At 39.8% G+C, this 13,139-nt stretch overlaps 1 protein-coding gene across 1 annotated transcript in view; it reads right to left on the bottom strand.

Moving 5' to 3' along the window:
• TBKBP1 (TBK1 binding protein 1) overlaps positions 1 to 13,139 on the bottom strand; it is an 88,650-nt gene that overhangs the window by 58,368 nt on the left and 17,143 nt on the right. Inside the window, exons 4-5 of the mRNA XM_063300758.1 lie at positions 9,073 to 9,177; positions 710 to 851 (exon numbers count right to left, since the gene is read on the bottom strand). Coding sequence (XP_063156828.1) covers positions 710 to 851; positions 9,073 to 9,177 — 247 coding nt within the window. The remainder of the gene's footprint in view (positions 1 to 709; positions 852 to 9,072; positions 9,178 to 13,139) is intronic.

The following is a 13,139-nucleotide window of genomic DNA, read 5'->3' as shown; positions in this document are numbered from 1 at the left end:
CATGCAGCTGTTTTTTCTGAACTATGACTACTATGTCATGCTCCCTGATTAAATGTTCCCAGAACACCTTATAAGACTTGCATCCATCTTCTAGCAACCCGTGTCAACCTGCAAATCGCCAGCAGGGAGTGGGAGTCAGGCTGGAATGTGAATCATTTTGTTTAGGCTAGATGCTCCTTGCCCCAAGGTCATTGGGAGAGAAACCGTTCCAGCCATCTGCCAGCACTGGAAGGAGGGGCACATACCTACAGGGATAGTGGGGGGGGGGGAATGAAGCCTCTGTGATTTTAAATGTAGAAATGCGTGGGAATTGGCATTCACAACTTTTTCCCTGTATTGGACACTTCGCTTCATTAAATAGATTTCTAGGCATTTGCTTATGAGTCTTGACTGCGTGAAAAACTCAAGCGTTCTAGTCATCACAACTGCCTACTTTTGACCCACCTCAACAGTCTGCAGTCCTTTTAACCTTGTATTGTAGGTACCAAAACTGAATCTCCCAAATTGCAGTGTCACATTTTGGCTAATGCAACATTCTCTAAACAAGCACCTCCAGATGTGCTGTAACTACAATTCCCAATATCCCCACCCAGCATATCTAATTCTGGGACTTGTAGTTCCAAACACTGGAGGGCACAGATTGAGTAAAGCTGGTTTCAAACTTAACAACCAACACCCTGTTCCCTGGACTAGAAATCAAAAAATTCACCATGAGTGCCATGAAGTGACCGGAACTGGACTTCTTGATTTTGAAGTTGAGTGTTGAGATTTTGGTAAGTGTTGCCATCTCTCTGCCTTAACTGTTGTTCCAGGCTCCGGATGCGATTCAAATGCGTATCAACAAGTGCTCTCTGCAGAGAGACCAAGATAGAAATGGATATGACGACAGAAAGGACAGTTAATCACCATTAAACCAGCAAGCAGAGAGGCCTTCAAATCAGAAGAAGCTGCCCTCCCCCCCACCTCAAATTTAAGGCCAATCCTCACTCTTATTTTCTGAAATCTTTGTTCTTAGTTTACTCTGATCCTGATCAGCTTCTCCTTCTTTTTAGTTTTCTGAACGAAGTCACTGGCTTCCCAAGAGCTTAGCTAGCAAATCAAAGCAATAACCCAACAGCTTATCAATTTATTGATGTTTGGAGGACTAGTAACTCTTCAATTAAAGATTTTACACGCTATTCAGCTAAACATCAAATCTACTCAACAATAGCATTTTAATTTCATTCAAGTAGGGCTCATATATTAAGCAAGAGTATAGCTGTAACAATAGCAATTTCTGATAATGCTCCAATTGCATTAGGTCTTTTTAATGCAGGATCTCGAGTTTCCTTCCTTTTAAATTGAGATTAAATATCTCATTATTACATAATGCTTGGCTTGAAGACAGCATTGCTAAAGGATTACAAAATTCCTCCAAGGAAATAATACAATTGAATGCATTACATGGCATGCCATGAAAACTATTTTTAGAGGACATTTTACAAGTCTGATACATTATGTTTAAAAATGGAGACAAAGAACTAAGATTAAATACTGAAGTTCATGCTGCTCTTAATATGAAATGTAAAGAATCATTAATATTGGATTGCGAAGATATTTATAGAAATCTAAATTATTTGAAATTCAGATACAGTAAAATTTTCAGTTGAAAGGACTTTGGATGCAACAGACAAATTTTCCATTGTACACCCCACTGAAATGACAGACTTATCTGTTGCATTGCAGCTAAAGCTCTTAAATTTGCGTTACATTAGGTTATATCTATTTAATTTGCATAATGAGGTCATAGCTTAAATCACCACAAATTATATACTTTAAAATTTAATTGACATTTTGAAATATTGGATATCTTAATCCCCCAAATGGCTCATTAAATCAAGATTTTACTGTATTAATAGCTATAAGAAGGGAGGGAGGGAGGGAGGAAGCTCTATGATGAAAAGCGGGTTCCATTAACTAAACAAAAGGACATACAGAGTAATTACAGCATATTATTTTATTTATACATCTAATAATTCTCAAAATACTAAGATCACAAATTGCATGGTAAACTCTAACCTCACTAAATTAATTGACGAACATAGAGATTATCTTGGTCAGGTAAGAGAAGCTGAAGTAGCACATTTTTTAAATGGTAAAATGAATGGCTTTGAACTGTTTAAAGCTTTAAAAAAATGAATGAATGCCAAATCTATATTTTTTATATAAAAAGTGACATAGAGGTTCAAAAATTCCCTACTCTGTGGAAACAAGCTAAGTTTTTTTATTATTCCTAAATCAAATAACAATCCCCACAGGATGTCAACATATAAGCCTATTACATTCTTAAATCAAGATGAAAAAATATTCATCACTTTATAAGCTAAACAGTTCTGTAAGTAATTAAGTGTTCCTGATCAGTCTGGATTTATTCCTAAAAGAAATCTAGACAATTAAATTATAAGTGTACTTAACATAATATGTTATGCTAAACATAATAAAATCCCATTTGCTTTGCTCTACCTGGGTATCTTCACACATCTGATGCAGTGAAATGCATAAACTATTTCTCAAAACTTTATTGGAAATAGGATATAAATAGGGCAATCCCAGCAGTCCCCATTGCTGTCATAATCCCAGAACTGTGTGGGTCGTTATGCAGGAGTCCCAGGCAAGGAGCATGGGGGTGCTGCAGGCGGGTGTTGGGAAGCATGGGCAGGCCAGCAAGAGCAGTGGGCAGGCGCTTGGAAGTGCAGGCAGGCCGGCAAGGGCAGCGGGCGGGTGCTGGGAAGCACAGGTGGGCCGGCAAAGGCAGCAAGCAGGCCAGCAAGGGCCTCACATGGGCGCTGGGAAGCGCAGGTGGGTAGGGGGTAGGATCTCATACTCCACAGTGGGGCTCCTTGGGAGAAAAAGCAGCTGGAGCGACTTACAAAAGCAACTTGCGACCTTCCCTGCCAGCTTCCCCATTGAATTTGCTTGTGGGAAGCCAGCAGGGAAGATCGCAAATGGCAATCACATGACCACGGCTCACTGTGATGTCCTAATCACAAGCCAGGTGCAATCACATGACTATGGGGATGCTGCAATGGCCATAAGTCCCCCTTGTTCAGCACCATCATAATCTTAAACAGTCGCTGAATGAGTGGTCTTAAGTCGAGGACTACCTGTATGGACATAATTACATTGCTATAAACCAAAGGTGGGCAGGACCAGAACCCATTGAGGGAAGGGGTTTCAAAAGATGGTATAAACATTGTTAATGCTTAAGGCACCATTTCTGCACTTTAAATGTGGGTTTGGTCTCACTCACCATGGAGGAGCTCCGGGGCCCCCAAAACAGATTCCGTTGGGTCAATGTCAGCCCATCAAGGTAGATCAGACTAGGAAACCATTGTCATATAGGCCAATACTACTTTATTGCAAAGCTATTGTACAGAATCTTGCCAGTCTGAATGTGCATCCCCAGCCTTCCCTTTATCTTTGTGAGAACTAGGGAAGGGCCTGAGATGTTTAATCTCATGCTACATTTTTGCTCTGGACTCAGACCTCTTTTATCTGATGGTTGCCTTGGTAGCAGCTCTTGTCCCTCAAGGCTATGCCCTCTGTCCTCAACATTCACATGCAGCCCTGGGCTGCACACTTCGTATTCTTGAGCAGTGGCATCTGTGGGGCCATGGGGGGGGGGCAGAATAATGAAAGGAGCATCGCAATACAAGCCCACCCCCTTTTGTACATATACTGTGACATCCCATGCACATTCAAAAGTGTCGGAGCTTCTGTCACACTGCTCCTTTCATCATTCTAAAAAAAGCAAGAAACTCATGCAAATGTCCATGTCCTTGACTTAGTCAGGGCAACATTTTTCTACATCACTGCTTGGTAGAAGAGCTGCAATTAGAATTGCTATTCTTCTTTAATTGGTATTCCTGTTTCAAAAAGTTCCAACTCCCTTTAAATATTTGGTTTTGTACATGACAAAGAAATTTTTATTTATATAAAATTCTTTTTAAAGGCTCAAACAAATCATAGAAAATTTGCCAAAATATGGAGGTTTTGGTATATGAATCTCGAATACTACTACTACTACTATTTTATGCCACCTTTTTTATATATAACTCAAGGCAACAAACATACCTAATACTCCTTCCTCCTCCTCTTTTCCCCACAACAACAACCCTGTGAGGTGAGTTGGGCTGAGAGAGAGTGACTGGCCAAAGTCACCCAGCCGGCTTTCAGGCCTAAGGCAGGACTAGAGCTCATGGCCTTCTGGTTTCTAGCCTGGTGCCTTAACCACTAAACCAAACTGGCTCTCTATTTTTGAAAGATAACAATAAAAAATAATTCTATTTTTATAGTAACTTCAGTTAAAACGATTAACACATATTATTCAGATATCAAAGGAGGTTTACTGAGTTACTGCTAGACAGAACCTGTTTCTCCCTGATATTAAAGGTAATGTTCTTTATAGCACTATTCTCCTGTAAAACTATATTATAATACTTATTGTCATTTTAGACTGTTTTAAAGGACTGTAATCTAATCATTACATACAGCCATTTCTGATGGCAATGCCTATATAGTTATATATTTGGGTTGTAAGATTTTCAAATAACTTGGAAAAACTATACAGTATCTTTAATAATTCGAATCATTTTGATTTATTGTCCATTTTTCCTAGAATGTACAAAATGGTATAACACAAGAAATTAATTCAATTTTGCTATTAGCTGCCAGTGTTACTATAGGAAAACACTGGAAAGCTCAACTACATCAGTGGAGTTCAAAATGTGAGAATTAGCAGAGACTGAAAATTAATACAGCAGCCAACAGTCTTGAAGAACCTTTTAATTAAATATTGTTTTATTCACACTGGGTGTTCTTTTATTTAGTTATATCAACAAAATAATTCCTAAGTAATTACTTCCATCTATAAAAATATGTTTTAGATAGAAATACTGAATGTGGATGTTTATTTTTGTTTCTCTTTCCTTATTCGTATTTACTCCCAAAGTTTGGGGGAGGGTTAGTGTATATTTAAATAAAAATTAAAAAGTAGTAGCGCAAATATTTCTACATATTTGTCAACCCTCCCAGGTAAGCCAGACAGGAAACATGACCAGATGAGCTACTTCTACTTTATTGTTAGACTACATTAACAGAATCTTGCAAGTCTGAAAGTACAAATCTCCCACCATCCCTATTTACCGCCTGATCCTTAAGGCGGGTTCTTTCTAAGTTTCCTTCTCTTCCCATTACTCAGCTGGGGCTTCTCCCCCTTTTATCTGACCATTCCCCAGGCAGCATCTCTCCCACCTGCCCCATCTTCCAAGGTCATTCTCACATTCCATAACAATATTAGTGTAGGTTTTCACAGCTGGCATCAATGAAGCAATGTTGAGCTTCATTGTGTGACTACAATAAAGAAGCCATCAAGATCCATAAACATGCCAAAAACGTCAAAAGAAAGGAGAGCTTGAAAATCAATAAAGCATGGATCCCAGCTTTACGCCACACCAAGATTAAATAATCTAATCTAAAGGAATCTGCAGCAGTCCAGAAGGACACCTAGCAGTATCCTGGCTCAAAAACAGGAACCAGCTCTCTTGAAGTTCTCAAGAAGTTTACCTACACAGGAAACCAATCAGAAGGCTGGCTCAAAAACAGACCAATCAGGACTGGTACTCTTAGAACTTGTTCAAAAGAGGAATCAATCCAGAACCAGCTTTCTTGGACTCCCGTGACATAGACCAATCAAAGTTCAGCTTGCTGAGTTCAAGTACAAGAGCCCAGTCAGCCCATTTCAGCTGCCTCTGAGCTGCAGAGACAGGTACACTGCAAAGCAGCTCACTCTGCCTCTGAAGATGCCAACCACAGCTGCTGGCAAAACGTCAGAGCAAAAGAAAACCGGACCATGGCCATTTAGCCCAAAAGCTTATCACTGCTTCAAATCCTTCTCTTGCTTTTCTACAACCCTGACTTCTTCCTCTTTCCCAGCCTTTTATTTTTTTTCTCCCCAACCTGCTCCCTCTGTTTGAAAGAGGTTCTTTCAGTTTTCTTTTTCTTCTACTGACACAATTTTTAAAAACAAATTGTATCACTACTTTCATGCTTGATTTTAGTTTGTACTCCATTAATACAGTCTTAAGATTCTGGGGCTGGACCAGCCCTACCATTTGGGAAACAGAAGCAACTGCCTCAGCCAGGGGTTAGCAGTGATAAATAAGATCCCCCACTTGAAAAACTGAACAGTGTTATCCCACATTTCATCCTGGACCTCTTAAATTATTGACTGCCCTCAGGAATGCTGAAGAGTCCTATCTCCTTGCTAGCATTGTATGAATCTAAGAGAATGTCCTACAATCCTTTGCTTTGGGCAGTAGAATGTCTTTTGGGTGACCCCACTCTGGTCTCATATCGCACCCTCTAAAGGAGTTGAATTACTTCCCTTAATTCAAAAAGATGGGCCTGCTGTATCTGGGGGCCCTCTAGTTCATTCTGCTGAATAGGACCCTGGACTTCTGCCTTAAAATCAGTTCTGTTGACTATGGAATGTTGGGATCTGAATATCAGGGCTCAATAATCCTTAGTTTGACCTACCAAGTGAAATTATGTTTTTTTTCAGAGCATATTTAAGAGCAATTATTGTGATGCTTACAAGATTGGATAACAAGAATTGCAAGCTCTATATTAAGTTATGTCCTAATCCACAATTTGAGACTGAACAACAAGGAATCAAGCTTTGCCAGTATAGTTCTGGCTGGGCTAAATAATAATCTTACAGCTTTTTATAAACAGTATGGCAGATTATCGTGGGTGGGGGATAAAAGAAAAGATATACCATTAAATCCATTAGTCATTTAATTCATGAAAAGTTCTAATTCTGCCACTTAAAATCAACCCAACTGAATGAGACAAATAGCCTCTGTGTGATTCAGAAATGCCTTATGGGGCTTTTTGGCAAAAGTCAGGGAAGCAAATGGCATTCACTACTCACCTAAATTAAGATTTGTGATGCTTATGGCCAGCCAAGCTATTCTGGAAGATGAGACAAAAACTCATACAAATACCCATTCCATCTGAGGCAGAGTTGCAGTCCATGGCAGCAAAATCTCATAGGGCTTCCTGAAATCTTTAGTGGAAACTCCAGAGCCCCTCTAAGCTTTCCAGAAAACTACAGATAGTCCTCGTTTAAAGACAGTAATTGGGACCAGAATTTCTGTTGCTAAACAATGAAGTTGTAAAGCATGATGTCACATGACAACATCACTTAGTGATGGCAATCCCAGCACTTCCTGTTGCCATTGTTAAGTGAGGATCACAGCTTGTTAAGTGGGTTCCAGGTGGCTTGCAAGCAGGCCAGCAGACAGGTAAGTGGCTGCTGCCAAGTGGGAGAGGGTGTGCAGGTGGCCAGGGTGTGCAGGCAGCACGAGCACGGCCAGGCCAGGGGTGGCTGCTGCCAGGGGTAGAAGGGTGCATGGGTGGCCCGTAAAGTGCAGTGCGAGCACGGAGGGACCAGGGGTGGCTGCTGTTGGGTGGGGGAGAGTGCAAGTGACTTTCCAGAGCAACTTGCAACCTTCTCTGCTGGCTTCCCCATTGATTTTGCTTGTGGGAAGCTGGCAATGGTGACTCTGTGGCACTGCAACCATCGTAAGTGCAAGCCGGTTGCCAAGCACCCAGATCACGGTCACATGAGCATGGGGGTGCTGGGATGGCCAGAACTTCAAAGACCGGTTGTAAGTACCACTCATTCAGCATTGTAACTTCAAACAGTCACTGAATGAGTGGTCGTTAAATGAGGACTATCTGTACAATTTTTAATGTGATGGAAGAAGAAAAAGTGAATACACAAGGAGTTAAAACTGTCATCCGTTTTATGTTTGGGTGGTGTTGTTTTAATGTCTTTATGGATGTTGTGTTGTTTATGTTGGACATGGTTTTAATAATCTCTGTAATCAATCAATCAAAATTTATTTACAGTCCAAGGCCAAACATAGTAAAAAGACCAGCATACAATACAACAACTATAAAATTGCGAGAAAATCCTAAAGCAATTAGCAGCTAACAATTAATAGCATGAGGGAGGAACCAGATGATTTCTAACAGCTATAGCTACAGGTCAGAATTTTGCGTCCTTCTTAGAGGTTTCCATAGAGCCGTCACCCAGGAGAAGGGTAACAGCCTCCTGGTCACAGTGGCAATTAGAGTTATTAACAATTGGAAGTATTAAACTTGATTGTCACTGGGTGTACAATGGACATTTTAACAGCACATGGGAGACAGATTCTTCCTCCGTACTTTTCATATGGGAGGCTTATAGATCTACTGGCTGTTGCCTTAATAGGTAGAGCCCCAATTCAGGCCAAAGTAAATAGTCTCCTAAGTGGAGCATATAAAATGTTACAGAAATATCTAGGGACAGACCTTGGAGGAAGGGTGTTTGTGCTATAAAAGGGATGGGAAACTTTGGCTCTGTCATAATCTCTGTAAATCACCAGGTCTCTGGATTTCAGCAAGGGAGAAATGTGACGAACAAATCAATACATATAAAAATATTAGTGATTCCATTACATGTAACATGGTTAATCATTAGTGATTCTATTAAATATAACATGGTTAATCATGTTAATTATATTAAATTACTTTAAAGTAGTTTTAATTAAATTTACATATAAATTATGTTAAATTTAGTTCTAGTCCTGTCTCCACCTGTATTCCCATATTTTGGACTACAATTCTTGCTATATCACCCAAAGACAAAACAGGCTGATAGCAAGGATAACTGTGGGGTGGGGTGGGGGTATAAGAAAGGTCAAGATGGTGCAATTGAAGCCCTGCCCTTTTTTTACACGTGTGATGTTCATAAAAAGGGGCAGTGCTTCAATCATGCACTTGTGGTTGCCATCTTTATTATTCTGACATAACACCATCTCCTGCAGATGCCCTTGGCTGGCAGAAGTAGACATCTTTACCCGGTGAAGTAGTACTTCAGCCAAGGCAGCTGGAAACATGGCTATTTCCTGAGTCTACAAACCACATCATCAAGCATATGAAAAAAAAAGGCAACACATGACCGGGAAGGTAGTTGAAACCCACCATCTGGCCCAGCTCTGACTCAAGGTCTGTTTTCTCCACGCACAGCTTCTCATAGGCTTGGATCATCTCCTCCAGCTGTTCTTCCCTTTCCTTGCTTTTCTGCAGCTGGTTTAGAGAGAGAAAAGACAAGAAACAAATGAACAAAAATGACAGTTCAGCAGCCAGTAATTATCTAAATCTGTGACTGCCCAATTTCAAAGGCTGGAGACAGGCAATTTCACATTCCCTGCATTTTAGACCCTTATACCATCCTCTCCCGCAGACTACATTCAAAAGAATCTGTTCTTTTGGTTTGGCTCCTAAGTCAGATGTGTTCAGCCAGCTTGCTAATCAGCAGATAATTGTGTGGGTAGCTGTAATAAAACAAAACAAACCAAACCTGGATGATCCTTCTGAATTATGGAGCAAATATGGCAACAATTCAGATTGAATTTGGAGCCAGGTACAGGTATCACTTCAGAAATGAAATGGGGAAGAACTCATTTTACGGTGAAAGAAAACTCAAGCTCCAGCTATTTTCACACAGAAAAGTGTTGAAGATGGCTTGAGAAAGCTTTCATTTACACAATTGTGTACCTGCAAAACCTATTTACTAGAGGTGAAAATGGGGTGAATATATACTCAGTAGTAATTAATAACTCTATCAAATGGCCTCCATTGCTCCTAAAAAAAATCCTGCAATCTATTTTCAGTCAACGTTTTTCATGGACAAGCACCCTCTGGCATAAACTGTACGTGTTCCCCAGCACTCCTTTTATATCCCTAAAGTACCTTTTGAGCTGTACCTGTGAGCAAAGTCAACATTTTGTGTCACCTTTTCTCTTTTGGAGGTATTATGAGGCAAAAGTAGGTATTTTAGGCCTTTGCAGAAGTTCAAATCCATTTTAAAAACTACCCACCCATCCCCAAAAACTTTGGTTCAATTTTTCCTATTTGGGGAAAAGTGTTAATTGATGCAGTGGATGCCTTAAGTCTCTCATCCAAAGTATTTATTCTACTTATCCCCCACCAAAAATATTTTAAAATGTCCCAAAGTCAAAAATTTGGCACCCTCTACTCCAATATTGTCACAATGTCACTCTAAAAAAATTAACTGCATAGAAAAAAGTGGCTGAACCTTGGATTAAATTAATTTGTGCATTTGTTAATTCGACACATACAAGAAAACATGTACTGGGATATCACCAAGAGATTAGCTTTTCAAAATCATTTTGTGAAGTCATTCTAGTTTTCCTGAATCTCTAAGAGGAAGCCATTAAGAACACAACCAATGTATTATGAAGCAATGGAAATATTTGTAACGTCATTGCTGCTACTAATTGTTTTGTTTTTGTCTCTTCCAAATAAGCATGCTTTCTATACAAAAAAAGACAAGAACCTAAAGCAAACAGAAAGAAGTCTCTTTCTCCAGTATGCTCAAAACGTCTTATTCTGGAGGTGAGGCACAGTGTAGTCGCTAAGCCAACTGAAACTGGAATAATGTGAACAACAACAGCAGTCAAGAAGCCAGATACTTGTGGGAGCAGGTTTTGGTTCATCTACTGCTAACCCTCTCCTATAAGAAGTAAAGTAAGTATCAGATAGGGAGAAGGTGTTTTCAGACGCAAAGCCTCACATGAACTTTCACCTGGTGCCAGCTTTCCTTTCCTTTTATTTACTCAGGCTTTTAAAGTAAATCTAAGTACTATGGACTGCTCTTTTAGGAAAGGAATCCTGATTGCCCAGTTTTTAACTGTATTCAAATGAGCCTGAGCAGAAGGTCCCCCTCAGACCTCCTGGCTTAACGTGGGAAGGATGAAGACTGAGTGGGGTGGAAGATTAGGCACCTTTCACTACTTTAGCCATTACGTGGTTGAACCCCTATATAAGGCTTCTATTTCACTACATACAACGATATAGAATATTCACCAACATTTGTTTGGTGGGGATGATCTAGCAGTATTAATTCCTGCTGAGCCATACAGCCACCACTAAAAAAAAGCCATACTAAGAAATACCAATACTCATAGGGAACCACTGTGTCAGAAACAAATAAGTGAATTCTGCATCCTAAATAAGTCATATTAATTAAATACTCTCTGCATATATTTCGCTTTTTTGGATGTAATTTTTTTTCAATTTCCATTAACGATAGGGAGCCTCTGAAAGAGATGTACAGTGTGAGAGCTGAGGCTGGTGAAGCAGAGATCAGCAGTTTTAAGACCATCATGTAAATACATCTTAACTGCCTCTTCAGGCCATCAAGAAACTAGCCAAGTATCTGTTAATTCAGAAGGGTGAAAGGATAAACCCAAGAGTTTAAATGATGGCCCACAAAACATGTCGGCCTTTTTTTGCACTGTCATGAGCAATGAACCGTTTGGGTTTGAGGCCTCCTTCTTGTCTGCAATAAAAATTGTGAGCCAAGGAGCGCCTGGAAGCCTTCTGCTAAGTCTGGCCAAGAGCTGAATTTAGGGTTAAGTGCCTGGGTTGCCTAGCCCGGGTATGACGTTTGACACGGAGCACTGAAAATCAACCACTGGAATCTCTGCTTCATCATTTTCTTCTAGTGTCAAGAGAACTGGAAATGTTTTAAGAGAAGGAATGCAGATGGTCCATTACTAAATTAAGAATGACATTAGAATAAGATCCCAGCTATACTAAAAATACACCATTCCAGATTATTGAAGAACAATAGAAAGGCCTTCACTTCCACCTCAGTTCTTCCCCCTCTTTCTCACCTCCCCACCCCACACAGCACATTGTCTTTAATTCAAGCCTGCTCATCCTTCCATGGCAAAATTCTGCACACAAAGCAAGCAAGCAAGTCCATTTCTTGTTTCTGTAGCTACAATAATGCTTCCTTCTTTATCAAGGAAAATTATTTACAGCATAGTTGATTTGGGGTTGCCCAAGCCTTTGGAGCCAGGGAGCTGCCTCCACCTAGCCAAATTACTGAGATTATCCGTTTAGAGTTAGACATCATGTTGTGCATCATAACCATAAATGGTTGAAAACCTACTTTAAGGAGGGGATGAGAGGAAATGAAAAAGCAGATACAGTATTTCTACAGAATTTGGTTCATATTAATATAAAATTTATATATAATAGCCTATTCAGTCAATGAGCAGCGAAATTTAAAAAAAAGATACAACACTAAAGTAAAATCAAATAGATGAGATAAAATACTAGCATTACAAGGATAAAATAACACAAACAAATGTGACACATACTGCTATAATGGTGCATTAATTACCTGTGCAAGTTTAAATCTAAAATACTGCAGACTACGAAGTAAAATATATATCATCTAAAAACAAGATAGCTAGTATGTGTTAAATCTAAAGTGATAAACAAAACAGAAGTGATTATTTCTGTAACCAGTTATGCCTTATTTTCATTGTGGCAACAAAGAATTTGGCTATTGCACAAATAACTGCACAAATAAATGGTTTCAAATCTTCTAGAAGATGGTTCACATAGAAATTGTCTGGTCTTCCTGGAAATTTACATATTAGGGGCACAATATAAGCAGACCTGATATCCCTGTAGTGTTTACAATGTAGTAATACATGCAAAATTGTTTCGATCTCCTTGTCGCCACATGGGCAGGTACACTTGGGTAATGGGTTTTGGTGTATCTGCCTTGCAGCAGTGCAGATGGTAAGATGTTATGCCTGGCTTTGAAAAATACTATTCTCAGCTTGGGGAAAGTTAGATTTAGTAGGTATCTTGCTGCTTCCCAAGAACCTTTATTTATCCAATTTCTGCCATTGTTGGGGCAATTCCATATCCCTTATTCTTTGAGTGAACAGCTGTTTGGCTTGGTCATATCCTAAAGAAATTAGGAATGGTACTGAAAGCCTATATAATGCCGACTTCTGCTGTACGGCCTGTTTCCAGGGAGAAGGAAAATTGTCTGTTAAAACTAAAGGGATCAGTCCAACTGGGAAGAATTGGATTTTCAGCCAGTAGTTTATCATCCTCCTCCAAGCCCTTACCTGGATTGCAGGCATTCCTGTCTCGAGCCTTAACCGGGTGATTGCTGTTCTACTGGGTGAAGCAAGGACTGATCTCAAAAATTTTGT

This window comes from Candoia aspera, chromosome 4 (assembly GCF_035149785.1).
Source record: "Candoia aspera isolate rCanAsp1 chromosome 4, rCanAsp1.hap2, whole genome shotgun sequence".
In the NCBI taxonomy this organism is placed as follows: domain Eukaryota; kingdom Metazoa; phylum Chordata; class Lepidosauria; order Squamata; family Boidae; genus Candoia; species Candoia aspera.
The sequence above is the reverse complement of the archived record's forward strand: the minus strand, read 5'-3'. Positions and strand labels throughout refer to the sequence as shown.